Source organism: Herpailurus yagouaroundi, unplaced genomic scaffold, assembly GCF_014898765.1.
Source record: "Herpailurus yagouaroundi ecotype Mexico unplaced genomic scaffold, PumYag 205, whole genome shotgun sequence".
Lineage (NCBI taxonomy): Eukaryota > Metazoa > Chordata > Mammalia > Carnivora > Felidae > Herpailurus > Herpailurus yagouaroundi.
In genome coordinates this window covers 12,836,964-12,852,175 of record NW_024412436.1, presented here as the reverse complement: position 1 = coordinate 12,852,175, position 15,212 = coordinate 12,836,964, and the positions used below count along the sequence as shown (strand labels likewise).

The 15,212-nt window shown below is 41.1% G+C and overlaps 1 protein-coding gene across 9 annotated transcripts in view; it reads right to left on the bottom strand.

The window, feature by feature from the left end:
• CDC42BPA (CDC42 binding protein kinase alpha) overlaps nt 1-15,212 on the bottom strand; it is a 247,697-nt gene that overhangs the window by 80,516 nt on the left and 151,969 nt on the right. For all 9 annotated transcript variants that reach the window (XM_040451888.1, XM_040451895.1, XM_040451889.1 and 6 more), the window contains 2 exons: nt 13,007-13,112; nt 3,939-4,063 (listed from right to left, as the gene is read on the bottom strand). In XM_040451888.1, coding sequence (XP_040307822.1) covers nt 3,939-4,063; nt 13,007-13,112 — 231 coding nt within the window. The remainder of the gene's footprint in view (nt 1-3,938; nt 4,064-13,006; nt 13,113-15,212) is intronic.

Below are 15,212 nucleotides of genomic sequence, written 5' to 3'. Positions count from 1 at the left end.
AGTGACTATCTTTATGATTGCTACTCTAATTCTCCATCAGACATGTTATTTACATCTATTTTGCTTAGATCTCTGGTCACGGCCTTATCTTGTTCTTTCATTTGGGACAAATCCCTGGTCTTCTCATTTTGTCTAAATCTCTGTCTGCTTCTGTGTGCTAGAAAAGCCAGTTATGGGGCGCCTGGGTGGCTCAGTCGGTTAAGTGTCTGACTTCAGCTCAGGTCATGATCTCGCAGTTTGGGTTTGAGCCCTGCGTCGGGCTCTGTGCTGACAGCTCAGGGCCCAGAACCTGCTTTGGATTCTGTGTCTCCCTCTCTCTCTGCCCCTTCCCTGCTCACTTGCACTCTATCAAAAATAAACGTTAAAAAAAACTTGAATTAAAAAAGGAAAAAGAAAAGCCAGTTATCTCTCCCGCTCTTGAGAGTTATGGCTTCATGAATAAGAGGTCATATAGTGCCCAAGGCCTGGCACTTCAGGGTGTGTGTGCTGTGTGTGCTGTGTGTGCTCTGCTGCTCTGTTCTGGTTGCTCTGTCCTTGAGGCCAGTTGTCTGCAGAGGCGCTCCTTGCCTGCTATGGGCAGAGTTTAGTCCCTGGCCTAAATGTGGTGAGTTTTAGCCAGTTTTGCTTTGATCTGCTTGTGAAATGGGACCTCCACTGGAACTGAGGCCTTGCCAAACTCTCTGGTTGGGAGACGTGGTACGGGCAAGGGTTTGTGCTATCCTTCTGGCACAAAACGGCTGCCACAATGCGGCTAAGGTAAGCATGATCGAGAAGGGCAGTCCCAACAGAGCACACGGGGGTGGGGCTTGGCGTACACAGGTTAGGCAGCCGGTATCTTCCCACAGGTGGCTCTGTGTTTATGCTGAGGGGCTGGGGAGAGACGGTGCCAGCCAGCTACTCTTGTTCTCGGAGAGGTCTCTCCATGAATGGGGTCTCTCTGGGCTACACTCCAAGAAGAGCAAATAACCTCCCCATTGTGTGCCCCACGGGCTCTTCAGGTCACTGTTTCCATGTCATCTATCTCCAGGCTGTTGGCCTGCCTTCTCTCCAAGAGCAGCGCAGTGCCCTCCAGGCTCTATTTCCCACTGACCTTTAAAAGTCCAGTCTTCAAGCTCTGCTGGTTCCAAGAACTCACAAAATTTAGTCCCTCTTGTTTTCTAAGCCAATGGCTGTGGGGAGATGTTCTCTTATGAGTTCCCTTGTGTGCTCCTCTCTCTCTCACCCTTCTCCATGACCATGGCTCCCTCCCTTCAGCAGCAGCCAGGATTCGTTTCTCCCCAAACCAGGTCTCTGCACTTCCTACCTTCTTCAATGTGACCTCTTCTCTCTAATTGTGGAGTCTGTTCTGTCAGTCTTCAGGTGAATTTCTGGGGTATTTTGTCAGATTTGATAGTTATCTAGTTGTATTCACGGGATGAGCTGAGCCTAGGGTCCTCCTACTCCACTGCCATCTTCCTATTTCTAGCATCACTTCATTAAAAAAAAAATTTTTTTTTAACATTTATTCATTTTTGAGAGACAGAAAGAGACAGAGCATGAGCGGGGAAGGGGCAGAGGGAGGGAGACACAGAATGTGAAGCAGGCTCTCAGGCTCTGAGCTGTCAGCACAGAGCCTGATGCGGGGCTGGAACCCACGGACTGTGAGATCATGACCCGAGCCGAAGTTGGACGCTCAACCGACTGAGCCACCCAGACGCCCCTAGCATCACTTCATTTTTTAACGTACAGACTGAAAACTCAAAACAGCCTGAGACTCTTTACTTTTTAAGCATGAACAGAATATCCCAGATTTACTTCCAAGAAGGTGAGAAGTCTGAGAACATGGACTACGTCTTTTACTTTTACCCTATTACGTATTTAATAATTAGCTACCTAATATTTTAGCCCATTTCTAAATAACAGCTTTTATGTAAAGTGACTTGCTTGCATTCCTGATTTCTTCTGCACATTTCACTTGAATGTGAAAAGTCTAAAATGATGGTTTTGTGGTATCACCTGAAAACTTTCACCTTCATCCTTTCTACTAACCCTTTCCAGAGTTTACCTTTAAAGCTTATTTCCTTTACTACTAAAACTTATTTCCTTACTTCTCATTCCATCTGAACCCATCATGTCTGTCACTAGAAAAAATTAGTTGTCTAGGAACTCTGGCTTTGGCCAGATCATCTTTGTTTTCTGTAAAGTCATTTTCAGCAACAGCTTAATTATAAGTTTGATTACATAATAATGTAGTTGCAAATGAAGAGTCATAGTTTTTTTTTGTTTTGCCACCACCAGTTCTAAGTAGTTAAGAGTCATAATTTTTGATATTATTTTTTTAATTTTTTAATGTTTATTTTTGAGAGAGAGAGAGACAGAGCATGAGCAGGGGAGGGGCAGAGGGAGAGGGAGACACAGAATTCGAAGCAGGCTCCAAGCTCTGAGATGTCAGCACAGAGCCCAATGCGGGGCTCAAACCCCGGAACAGTGAGATCATGACTTGAGCCGAAGTCGGCGCTTAACCGACTGAGCCACCAGGTGCCCTGACATTATTTTTTTAAGTTTTATTTTGAGAGAGAGAATGTGCGTGCATAAGTGGGGGAGGGGTGGCGGTGAGAGAGAGAGAGACAGAGAGACAGAGAGAGAGAGAGAGAGAGAGAGAGAGAGAGACAGAGAGAGAACCCCGAGGAGGCTCCATAATATCAGCACAGAGCCTGATGCAAGGCTCAGACCCACAAACTGTGAGATCATGGCCTGAGCCCAAACCAAGAGTCAGATGTTTAACCAACTGAGACACCCAGGTGGCCCCGTAATTTTTGGTATTATAAGCTTGGCTAAAAATTACAATGATTTTGCTTTAGAAATGTAGACTTGATAACAAGGACACAAATTAACCATTAATGAATCATTAACTGTTTGGAATACAACCACATTTCCACAATTTGGGCATTTTCGTTTAGATATGCATTTAACGGTCACATTCATAAGCCAAAGGTGAGTGAACACAAGAGTTCTGTAGTTAGGCCTTTATCAAAATACTTGAGTCATCTGGGTAAGATCTCTTGCAGTGTTTATTCACTTCTGATTTTATTTAAGATGGAGGGTATGAATCTGCCGTAAGGTAGGAAAATGGAAAATGATGCTTGAAGAACCAAAATAAGAGTATAAGAAACTAAAATTCCCACCAAATGACTGGTCTATAGATACATAAAGAAACTAGTTGTTTTCATGCAAATTAAGCATCCATGATGTGCCAGAAAGAACCAAAAGGTTGAAAAGTAAATATAAAAAGTGAAGCCACCTATTTTCATTACAAAATAAAGTCCCTATTGGATTCAACTTTCTTCATGTTTTATAAAAATATACACACTTTTACAAATGCCAGAATCGCTTAATGAAATAATGTGAAAGTTACTAAGGTGATTATTCCAAATTAAATCCTAAGAGCTTAAAGAATAGTTGATAATATGAAACTGTGACCATTTAAGGTTTTTACGGTGCCATGTGTGAATCAGTCTGTGGTATACGAAAGAAAGTGATGGCACATCTTCAGGCTCGAAATTCTTCTCCGGGCCGTCTGTTTCTTAAAATAATCGCAAACAGCAATTTTGGTCTTACAAAGGAATTCTTATAGCTAGTGAATGAGTTCCTTCAGTTTTTTTAAGGACCAACTGTCTTAGAATAACCTTTTCTTTTCTTTCCTTTTCTTAGAAACACCAGTTTTCAATGAAGCCGTGGAAGGCGGACACGGGCTACTTGTTGCATTGGGGAAAAGAGGAACAGTTGAAAATATACAAGAATACGGATCAGTAATAAATAACAGGTCAGTAATAAAATTATGCTTCTCAGGGAAAGTTATTTATCAAAGCGATAAACACGTTAGTAGCCTTGCGGAATTCACGCCAACTTGGCCGTATGTCTAAAATCACCCACAAAAACACACTGAAACGAGTACTCACCACTGAATGATTTCCGTGATTTGAGCTTCCCAATGCGCAACCGATTCTTTCTTGTCTGCCAGGTCTTTCACCTCCTCTTCTAACTGCTGGTTGCGTATACTTAAGTTCTCATACAAGGTGGTGAGCTGAAAGGCAGTTTTAAGACACGTGTGACTTTTGCGAACAGGAATGTAAGGTGCCCAGACGCCTCTTGTTAAATTCGATAACTCACCATATTCCGCTAAACACTGATGGTCTTCCTGATTTCTTATTAGGCACCCTTCTGGTCACTGAATTTGGAAACATCGAATATTTTCTCTTCCTGCCTTTGCTTTTCCCCTACTCCTTGTGCTAAACTGCTTCCCTCTGCAAACCTCCAGTTGCCTGAAAACTCCCCAGGTTCCACTGATAACAACATCTCTTGGTTTTTTTCTTGATCTGAAAATCTCTATGTCATCCTTTTTAAAAAATAGAATCTTGTAAAGAATTTCAAGCATATGTAAAAATGGGACAGTGTAAGTTAATTCCCATGAGCCCACACCCAACATCAACAATTATCACCTCGATGCCATTTTATTTTTTAAACATTTTTTAAATTTATTTTTGAGACAGAGAGAGACAGAGCATGAATGGGGGAGGGTCAGAGAGAGGAAAACACAGAATCTGAAACAGGCTCCAGGCTCAGCTGTCAGCACAGGGCCCGACGCGGGGCTCGAACTCACAGACCGTGAGATCATGACCTGAGCTGAAGTAGGAGGCTTAACCGACTGAGCCACCCAGGCGCTCCCGATGCCATTTCATTTGTATCCTGTCTTCTTCCTCCCTCCTCCTGTATTATTCTGCAGCAAATACCAGACACCTATAATTTTACATATATATTTCTGTGTATATGTCTTGCAAATAAGGCCCTCTCTTTGAAAATATAAGCACGGTGTTATTAAATTTAACGAGTTTCCTTATTATCATCACATAGGTCGTAACTTCAAATTTCCAGTTACCTCGAAAGATCAAAACACGTTAACAGTTTATTAAACTGAATCATGTTGCCAACAAGTAAACACAGATTAATGTTCCCTATGTCCTTTAAGTCTCTTTTATTTATACCAGGGACCGGGTGGTTTAAACGGGAGACATTTATTTCTCACAGTCCGGAGGCTGGAGAGTCCAGGATCGAGGTGTCAGCAGATTCAGGGTCTGGTGGGGCTGCCGCTGCTGGGTTCACAAATGGCGGTCTTCTGGCTGCCTCTTTATGAGGTGGGAGGCCTGAGAGGGGTCTCCAGGGTCGCTTTCATAGGGATAATAATCCCATCATGAGGGTTCCACCCTAGGCATTAACCACGACCCACAGGCAGCACCTCCTCATACTATCGTATGAGAGGTTACGTTTCAACATGGGAATTTTGGAGGGACGTAAACATTCCAGTCTATAGCAGTTCCCCTCCAGAACTTTTACTTTTCTTGTAATTTATTTGTTGAAAAAAGTAGGTTGTTGGTCTTGCAGAGTTTTGTAGTCTCAATTTCTGCTTTCATTTTTGAAAGATTTTTTTTTTTTTGATGTATAGAACATTCTAAGTTGGCAATAATCATCCTCCAGCACTTTGAAAATGTCATTCCTTTTTATTCCCTGTTTTTATTCCTGTTTGATTTCATTTTTTTCTGTTGGGAAGTCAGCTTTCGGTTTAACTTTTACTCGTTTGAATATAATGTGACTTTCTGCTCTGACTGCTTTTAGGATTTTCTTTAGCTGCAAGTTTTTAGTCGATTTTCTCTGATGTCCCTAAGTGGGTTTTAGTTTCTATGTATCACGTTTAGGGTTTGTGGCATTTCCTGAATTTGTACGTAAATGTTTCTCATAAGGTTTGGAAAATTATGGGCCATGTACTCTTCACATACTGTTTTTGCCAGTCTCTCTGTCCTCTCCATCTGGGAAAGCAGATATTTGTACATCAGATCTTTATACCATGTCCCCTAGGTTTCTGTCCTCTTCTAGGTATTTCCATCCTTTCTAATCTCTACCCATACTTTAGCCTGAAATTTTTTTTTACTTATCCACTCTTTTCTTTGGCTCTTTCCAATCTGCTGTTAAAATCTTCTATTGGGTATTTCGGTTATTTTAGTTTTTACTTCTAGAGGTGCCACCTGACTCTTTTGTATACATTCCAGTTGTCTGCTGAAATTCATCACATTTCCTATTTTCTATCATACAGTTATTTTAAATTTTCATTTATGAAAATTCTCATGGGAATCTCTGTGGGTTTATTTATATGGACTGTCTAGTTTTCATTTTTTCTTTCCTTATTTTGTTTTTGCAATATTTTTACTCTTGGTTTTCAGTGATGCAGTTGTATCTCCTAGTATGCATGGTAATTGTTTAATGCATGCCACACATTTTATATGAAAATTTTAGAGGTAATTTGAGGCTCAGTATAATATCCCCCTCTTTAGACCCAAGATAGGTCAGGTACTGCAGGCTGGTTTTCAGTCATTGAGAGTGCTCATCTCTTTCCAGTTCACTCTTACTCCTAAAATGTAGCCTTTCAATGAGTCCAAAGAAAGCTTGTATTTCTCTCTCCAAACCTGTGGAATACTGTGCTCAGCTTCCTGGCTCCTCAGCTACTGCTTTCCTATCAGCAAATGCTTCAAGGAAAACCAGCACCGAGTGCTGGGCTCAACGCCCTGCACTGCTCTGCTATGGGATCTTGGTCAGTAAAGAAGGCTGCCCTCTTCACTCTCCAATGCCTTGCTGCAGATAAATACAGTGGGAAATTAAAACAAGTAAAGAATAAATCCAGCTCTTGTGGAGGTGGTGGGTATGATGCAAGCTAATCTGTCCTAGTCAGAAGCAAAAGTTCCTGCTTTAATACATTTTTAAAAATGTATGATAAAATATTTGCATTCAATTTTTATCTCATGGTTACATTTTCTCTCATAAATGGTCTCAAGCTGCGTTAGTTAGTATTCCTTTCTTGCTTTTTGGTATGTTTTATAGAGATACTGTGTTCATTTCCTTTCAATTACTCAACTTGAAGAAGATGAATTTTTCCTAGAAGAGCTATTTACAGGTCTGTGGAGATGAGGGGCCTGGTGATGGTTAATTGTATGTGCTAACTTGACTGGGCCACACAAGGTACCCACATGTGATCAGGGCGTGTCTGTGACAGTGCCTCTGGATGAGATTAACACTTGAATCAGTAAACTGAATAAAGCAGATTGCCCTCCCTAACATAGTGGGCCCATCCGATCAGCTAAAGGCCCAAAGAACAAAAAGATTGACCCTAGTGAGTCAAACCTCCTCCTGTCTCAATGCCTTCAAGCTGGGATGTTGGTTTCTCCTGCCTTTGGACTCTTACTGAAACAGCAACTCCTCCCGGGTCTCAAGCCCTTTGGACTCAGACGGAAACTACATTGTAGGCTCCCCTGGGTCTCCGGGCTGCAAACTGCAGGTCTTGGGACTTGTCAGCCTCCATAATCAGGTAAGCAAATTCCTTACAATAAGTGTCTTTACACATACGTGTGTGTGTGTGTGTGTGTGTGTGTGTGTGTGTGTGCATGTGTATGTTAGGTTTAGTTTCTAATACAGGCTGAAACCATGTTCTAAGTCAGGGATCTGCAAACTTTCCAGTAAAGCATTAGATAGTATGTATTTTTGGCTTTGTGGGCTACATGTGGTCTCCATCACATCTTGTTCTTCTTAGAAAAACCTACTTATAAGTGTAAAAACTCTTCTTAGTTCATGGGTCACAAAGAAACAGTCTGAGAGCCGGATTTGCCTACAGGCCACATACGCCAACTTCTCCATCTAAATGTATCAGCAATTCTCCTAATGACCCAGGGTTTTTCTTGCGTGTGTTTTGGCCTATCCTTCTGTGAGAGAGAGACACTTACGACACAACCCAATGTGGTTTCATTTCTTCCACTCTACCAAAGGAACACAGCTGTAATTCCCTGTTTAACCCTATGCCCAACCTCATGGTCTTCTCAGAATGAAATGGGGTCCAGAGAAGCTATCAAGGCCCACGTACACCCTCAGCTGCCTATTAAGAAGGGATTTAAGTTCCGTAACTCAAGGGTGCCACTTACGTCTGAAAACGTACTTTACCGGCTCTCTTCTTTTTACAGATTTACTGAGGTATAATTTACCTGTAATAAAACTCATCCGTTACAAGTGTATGGTTCAAAGATTTTTAATAAGTTTAAGCAGTCATGCAACAATCACCACAATCCCGTGTTGGAACACTTCTAGTACGAGAAATTTCCCCAGTGCTGGTTTGCAGTCAATCCTGGCTCCCACCCTGAGTTCCAGGCATCACGGATCTGTTTTCTGCTTCTCTGGTTTTGCTTTTCTTAGCAATTTAATACCTCATCATATTACTGAGGTTCAACCACAGTGTTGCACGTATCAGAAATCCATTCCTTTCTACAGCTGAGTGAGTAGTAGACTATCATATGGATAATAGGAAACCTTATTTGCCTGTTCATTAGTTGGTGGGCATGTGTATTGTTTCCAGTGGTTTGCTTTTGGGAAGAATGGTGCTATGCACATTCACATACAAGTCTTGAAAACGGCTCTGTTTTTAATTCTCTTACATAAGTAAGTAGGAAAATTTCTGGGTCACGTGGTAAGTGGATGCTTAACTTTCTGAGAACTTTTGAAACTGTTTCTAAAGTGGCTCTCCCACCTTCCACGCCTGCAAGCAGCGTGGGATTTTCAGTTCCCCCACGTCCTTGCCAACAGCGGGTATGGTCATTCTTATGGATTCTGTCCATTCTTGAGGGTGTACAGCTGCACGTGACCATGGTTTTAACTGGCGTTTTCCTGACCACAATGAACATCTGTGCACGAGCTGATCTGCCATTCATAGGTCTTTCATGAAATGTCTGTTCAAAAACTTTCCCCATTTTTTTCAATGGGTTGTTTGTATTTCTTTCTTATTAACGAGTGTTAAGAGTTCCTTCTCCATTTCGAGTACGTTTCTTCTGCAAATGTGTCTTTCGCCCATTAACGGGGGTCCATCTCTCCGCTCGTTCAGACATTCCTTCACTTATCTCAGCAATGTTTCGGAGCGGTCTTCCTCCCCTTACTTCCCAGAGCTCCAAAATCATTGTTTTTGACAATCGTGTCCACCTTGAAATGTTTCTTTTCTTGAGAGGATTCATCAATCTCTTCATGTTAGCCTAGCCAGAAGTCTACCAGCTGTTTCTGAAATTTCTTCTGGCAGATGCAACATCTTCGCTAATTCCTACAACACACCTTTTTTGACAGCCCTTCCAACTAATTTGTGAGTGACGTCAACTAGATGTTTGCAGGAAGGAGAGGAAATGCAGATTTTGCACGGCTATGTTACGACACCCACAAGTGGTTTTAAGTAGATTTGTTTGGTATTACTCAGAGAAATGCTAATATTTTCATTACTACTGAATAAAAGCATGGACTCTGGAGCCAGACTGCCTGTGGCCAAATTCCGTTTGGCCACTTCCTGGTTCTCTGATTAGGAAAGGAGCTTCATTCCCTCTGCCTCAGTTTCCTCATCTATAAAATGGCAAGAATAATTGGGTACACCTCACAGAGCTTTTGTGAGGATAAAATGATTTATATAAAGTAACTCAGAAGTAAATTCTGAGTAAATATAAAGTAACTCATTAGTACATTCTACCTAAGGGTTTGTTCATTTTGCTTCTTTGGAAATGAGAAGGTTTTGCTATTTGTACATTGACATATTTGGCTTATAGTAATTATAAGACTACATAAGAGTATGGAAACATGCTCAGGACATTTTAAGTGAAAAGGCAGATTAGAAAATGGAATGTATATATGACTGCACTTACGTAATAGTATAAATATAAACAAAATCTGGAAAGGAACATATAAAATTACCATAGTTGTTTTGTGGTGATGAGATCATGGGTTAACTTTTATGTTAAATATATTCCACGTTTGTTTTTTTTTTGTTGTTGTTTTTTTTTAATTTTTTTTTTCAACGTTTATTTATTTTTGGGACAGAGAGAGACAGAGCATGAACGGGGGAGGAGCAGAGAGAGGGAGACACAGAATCGGAAACAGGCTCCAGGCTCTGAGCCATCAGCCCAGAGCCTGATGCGGGGCTCGAACTCACGGACCGCGAGATCGTGACCTGGCTGAAGTCGGACGCTTAACCGACTGTGCCACCCAGGCGCCCCTCCACGTTTTTTATAATTCTGTTTTTTTGTAAAATAGTGTGATTTAAAACCAAGACAAAAATAATATTTTTCCTGACTGGAAAATCATTTACTTTCACTTCCTAACATATATGGCTAATTTTATTTGCCATAATTATCTTTAAAAGAAAATTTTTTTATGTTTATTTTTTTGGGGGAGAGAGAGAGAGAGAGAGGTCGAGCAGGGGAGGGGCAGAGAGAGGGAGACACAGAATTCAAAGCAGGCTCCAAGGCTCCAAGCTGTTGGCACTGAGCCCGATGTGGGGCTCGAACTCATGAACTGAGAGATCATGACCTGAGCCAAAGTCGGAGACTTAACCGACTGAGACACCAAGGCGCCCCTGTAATAAATTTAGCAGACTTCTGAAAATATCAACACACTTTCTTTTGATTTCCTTTAAAATTTTAATTTTTAGAGTTTAAAACTGTGCATGTGAGAATCTCTTCATGAGATTAATTATGTAAGTTTGAAAACTAACCTAAGAGTTGCCTTCTGGCTTCTATACCAGAAGTTCTGTTTGAATCCCTTCACTGGGTTCCAGATGGAAGGGCTGGAACAACAATGGCAAAAGTACTCTGCTTACTCCTCCTGGCAAAAATACACAGTTCAAACCAAACCAGAAAATGAATGAACAGAAGAAACAGTGCTCAGGTAGGTGAACCGGCAGTTCAGGAGGAAGAAAGCAAAGGCTGAATAAAAAGAGCAAAAATTGGGAAGGGGCTTAAATGGTAGCAGAACCCAGGTCTGTCTCTACTGCTCCAGGAATGAATATTTGTCGTTAAATATTTGCCCTCAGAGGGGCGCCTGGGTGGCGCAGTCGGTTAAGCGTCCGACTTCAGCCAGGTCACGATCTCGCGGTCCGTGAGTTCGAGCCCCGCGTCGGGCTCTGGGCTGACGGCTCAGAGCCTGGAGCCTGAAACGATTCTGTGTCTCCCTCTCTCTCTGCCCCTCCCCCGTTCATGCTCTGTCTCTCTCTGTCCCAAAAATAAATAAAAAAAAAAGTTGAAAAAAAAAATTAAAAAAAAAAAAATTGCCCTCAGAGTTCTACTCCTATCCTTCATCAGAGCTTTCACGTTAGTAAGAAAAGGTAACATTCTATTTTTACAAGCTTTGGGGACAAGCTTTTATTTTTATCCTTCACATCTCATCAAAATCCAAAGAGTATTGCTTAAAAATGAAATATGTGTTTCTTGTAAACTCAACAGAACTTTATGGTTAGTGATGAAAAAAACCAAGGAGTGAATACAAGATTTGATCTACATTCAATTTGATTGTTTCTCAATATAATTTTTCTTGAACTGTATACATTTTCTACTAGAAACTACATGAAGAGGCCTTCTAGAGTTTAATTACATTTCTTACCTAAAGGTAACTCTTAAGAGAATCTTAAATTCTGTCTGATAGACAGAAATAGTGTTTTATTTTACAGTCGTTATTAGTCAACACATGAAAAAAACAATTATGTGACTTAAATTTTATGGGGATAAAATTAAAATGTTATTAGTTTTATTTAAATGGAAATAACGAAAAGTCACACAGTAACTTTCACATGCTCTCTGTACTCTTAACAAAACACTCATACTACCTTTGGGCCACTTCCCACAGAGTTTGTGTACATTCTTTCTCAAGTAGTTTTCAACCAAACAAGCAAGGTCATTTTTAAATGTTTAAAAAACCAAACAGTCATGGGGTAAGTAGTGAAAGATACGGAACGCAGTGGAAAACAGAACAAAGAGCCTCTCTTTTATGACTATTTAGTCATGGGCTTTCAATTCATGACTCTTTCAGTCATGGTCATTATTAGTTACTGGAATAATTAATAGTTGAACAAAATATTTTTACGGGAGGAAAATCCTGGAAATCACTATAAAATACAATTACCCAAACGTTCTCATTTAAATGTAAATATGATTACTAAAACATGTGGATAATATTAGGATTTTTACAACTGTTTGTTAGGAACTGACAAAAGAAATGCAAAAGGATGGCAGTTCAAAAAATCTGAGCTACTAAGTGGAAAAACATTCCCTTTATTTTATGTATTTGAAATTTCATTCATAAATCTGGCTGAGTCTAAGTTTAATCTATGGTTCTGTTCTTTACTTGAGCTACAGAATTTCGGTGGAGCTTCGCTTCTTTTTCTTTTCTTTCTCTCTTTCTTTCTTTCTTTCTTTCTTTCTTTCTTTCTTTCTTTCTTTCTTTCTTTCTTTCTTTCTTTCAGTGTTTATTTACTTATTATATATAGAGAGAGAATTGAGAGAGTGAGCAGGGGAGGGGCAGATAGAGAGGGAGACAGAGAATCCCAAGCAGTCTGCACGCTGTCAGCACAGAGCCCGGTGCGGGGCTCAAAACCACAAACTGTGAGATCATGACCTGAGCCGAAGCCAAGAGTCAGATGCTTCACCGCCTGAGCCCCCCGGGCGCCCACAGGCAGAGTAGGTTTCTCTGGATTCCTACCCACCAAGGATATTATTTCTAGCTACAGGTAGTTCTCCACCATGAACATGAAATCACGGTTGTCAAACCCGCCCCAGTTTGGCCTCATTGTTCCTGCTCTTGCCAAGGGCCAGCTTAACTTCGGCAGCCATGACAGAGTTAAGGGACAAATATGAGAGGGAAGAGTAAAGAGAGAACAGGTGGAAAGTGAAAGAAAGAAAAGAGGCTCAAAAAATAAGAGGGATGAAGAAGAAGAGGGGGTGAGGAAAGCCGTATCCAGAGCCCCCACACGGACGGGTGGAAGGAAGCCCCGCCAGCACCCCACAAGTAATCCTTGTGTATAAGGAGGGGTACTAAGTCTGAGTTGTGCCAAGTAGAAGACCAGGCTACAATTGCTGTCACCGTGCTGGACGTCCAGAACCTGCTCAAGGAGGGGAGATCGGATTGTAGCACTCACCTTATCAAGTTCACTTGTCAGTTTCTTATTTTCTTCAGTTAACAACACTTTTTCTCTTTCGTACTGTTGTTTGAACTCGTTTTCAAATTCTTCCCTTTCACTTTGACTAACACAATTCAAAACAGAAGACGAAAAAAAGGAATCGAGTCAGAGGTGAGACGACTTCCCAGACTGGCTGCTGTTCCTCATTTTACTCTGAAAAGTCGCACCATCTTGAAGGTGCCAAGTCCCAATCCTCCCCCTTAAAATTAAAAGTCACAATCATTTCCTTTTAATTAATACATCTGTCTGCCCAACATCTACTTTGTTTTTCATTTGAAACTCTGAGGAAGGCATCTGCGATCTGTAGTCATCATGATTGTGCTCACATTATGTGGCTGCACACAGACCACAAAGTATGGGCAAAGGTGGAGGTCAGGGAAAGAGGGGGACAGTGGGCGCCACACGATTCCTTCTCGGCTCAAGAGTGCTAGCAAACCCTCAGTGACATTTCCAACAGTCCTCTCAATGTATTCATCCCTTCCTCTCAGCCCTTCCTTCCTTCTTCCTTAAGTATGTACCTACCTACATACACACATATGCATGCACACACAAAAAATTTAATATTGTAAAACTTATTCATTTATGTTTATTTATTATTTTTGAGAGAGAGAGAGAGAGAGAGAGAGAGACAGACAGACACACAGCGTGGGCAGGGTAGGGGAAGACAGAGAGGGAGACACAGAATCCGAAGCAGGCTCCAGGTTCCGAGCTGTCAGCACAGAGCCCGAGAGCCCGATGCGGGGCTCGAACTCGTGAATTGCGAGATCATGACCTGAGCTGAAGTCAGATGCTTACCCACCCAGGCACTCCTACACAACTTATTTAAAGAGGTAGTTCTGAGGGGCACAAGTGATTCACCCTTAGAGGCAAAAAGAGTTCTAACAGACTTTGTACAAAACACCAAAGAGAGAAAGGGGAATCAGTGTTCAAACATGGAGTTGCTATACAGATGAAGATCTATCTATTTTTTGTTGTTGTTGTTTAGAGAGAGCGTAAGCACAAGTGTGTGTGAAGGGGAGAGAGGCAGAGGGAGAGACAGAATTTTAAGCAGACTCCACACTGGGCATGGAGGGCACCCAGATGCCCCAAAGAGGCTTATTCTCAACAACCAATGGGTCCATGAGTAAATAAAAAAGAAATAAATTCATCAAAAAATACATGGAGACAAAGGACAACGAAAACGCAGTGGTCCAAAATCTTTGGGAGACAGCACAAGTTCTAAGAGGGAGCTATCCAGTAATAAAGGCTAACTGAAGAAACAAGAAGCTCAAGTAAACAATCTAACTTTTTACCTCAATTAGAAAAAAAGACAAATGAAACCCAAAGTGGGTAGAAGGAGGGAAATAAAGAAGATCAGAGGAGAAATAAATGACACAGAGGGGCGCCTAGGGGGCTCAGTTGGTTAAGTGTCTGACTTTGACCCAGGTCATGATCTCACAGCTCGTGGGTTCGAGCCCCGTGTCGGGCTCTGTGCTGACAGCTCGGAGCCCGGAGCCTGCTTCAGATTCTGTGTCTCCCTCCCTCTCTGCCCCTCTCCCGCTTGTGCTCTGTCTCTCTCTCTCTCAAAAATAAATAAACATTAAAAAAATTAATAAAAAAAGAAATAAATGAAATAGAGATTAAAAAAAAACAACAATGAAACCAAGAACTGGTTCTTTGAAAAGATAAAACAAAATTGATAAACGCTTACCCAGACTCATCAATAAAAAGACCCAAATACATTAAATCAGAAACAAGAGAAAAACTGACACTACAGAAATACAAAGAATCAAGAGAATTCTGTGAAAAAGTATATGCCAACAAATTGGACAAACTAGCAGAAATGGATTAATTCCTAGAAATACACAATCTTCTAAACTATATCAGGAAGACACAAAAAATCTGAATAGACCAATTACTAGTAACAATACTGAATCAATAATCAAAACACCACCAAAAAATAAAAATCCAGGACCAGATGGATTAACATGTGAATTCCACCAGACATTTAAAGAAGAGTTAATACCTGTTCTCCTCAAACTATTCCAACAAACAGAAGAGGACAGAAAACTTTCAAATTCATTCTATGAGGCCAGCATTACCCCATTACCAAAACCAGACAAAGACACCACCAAAAAGAAAAGGAAAAGGAAAAGGAAAAGGAAAAGGAAAAGGAAAAGGAAAA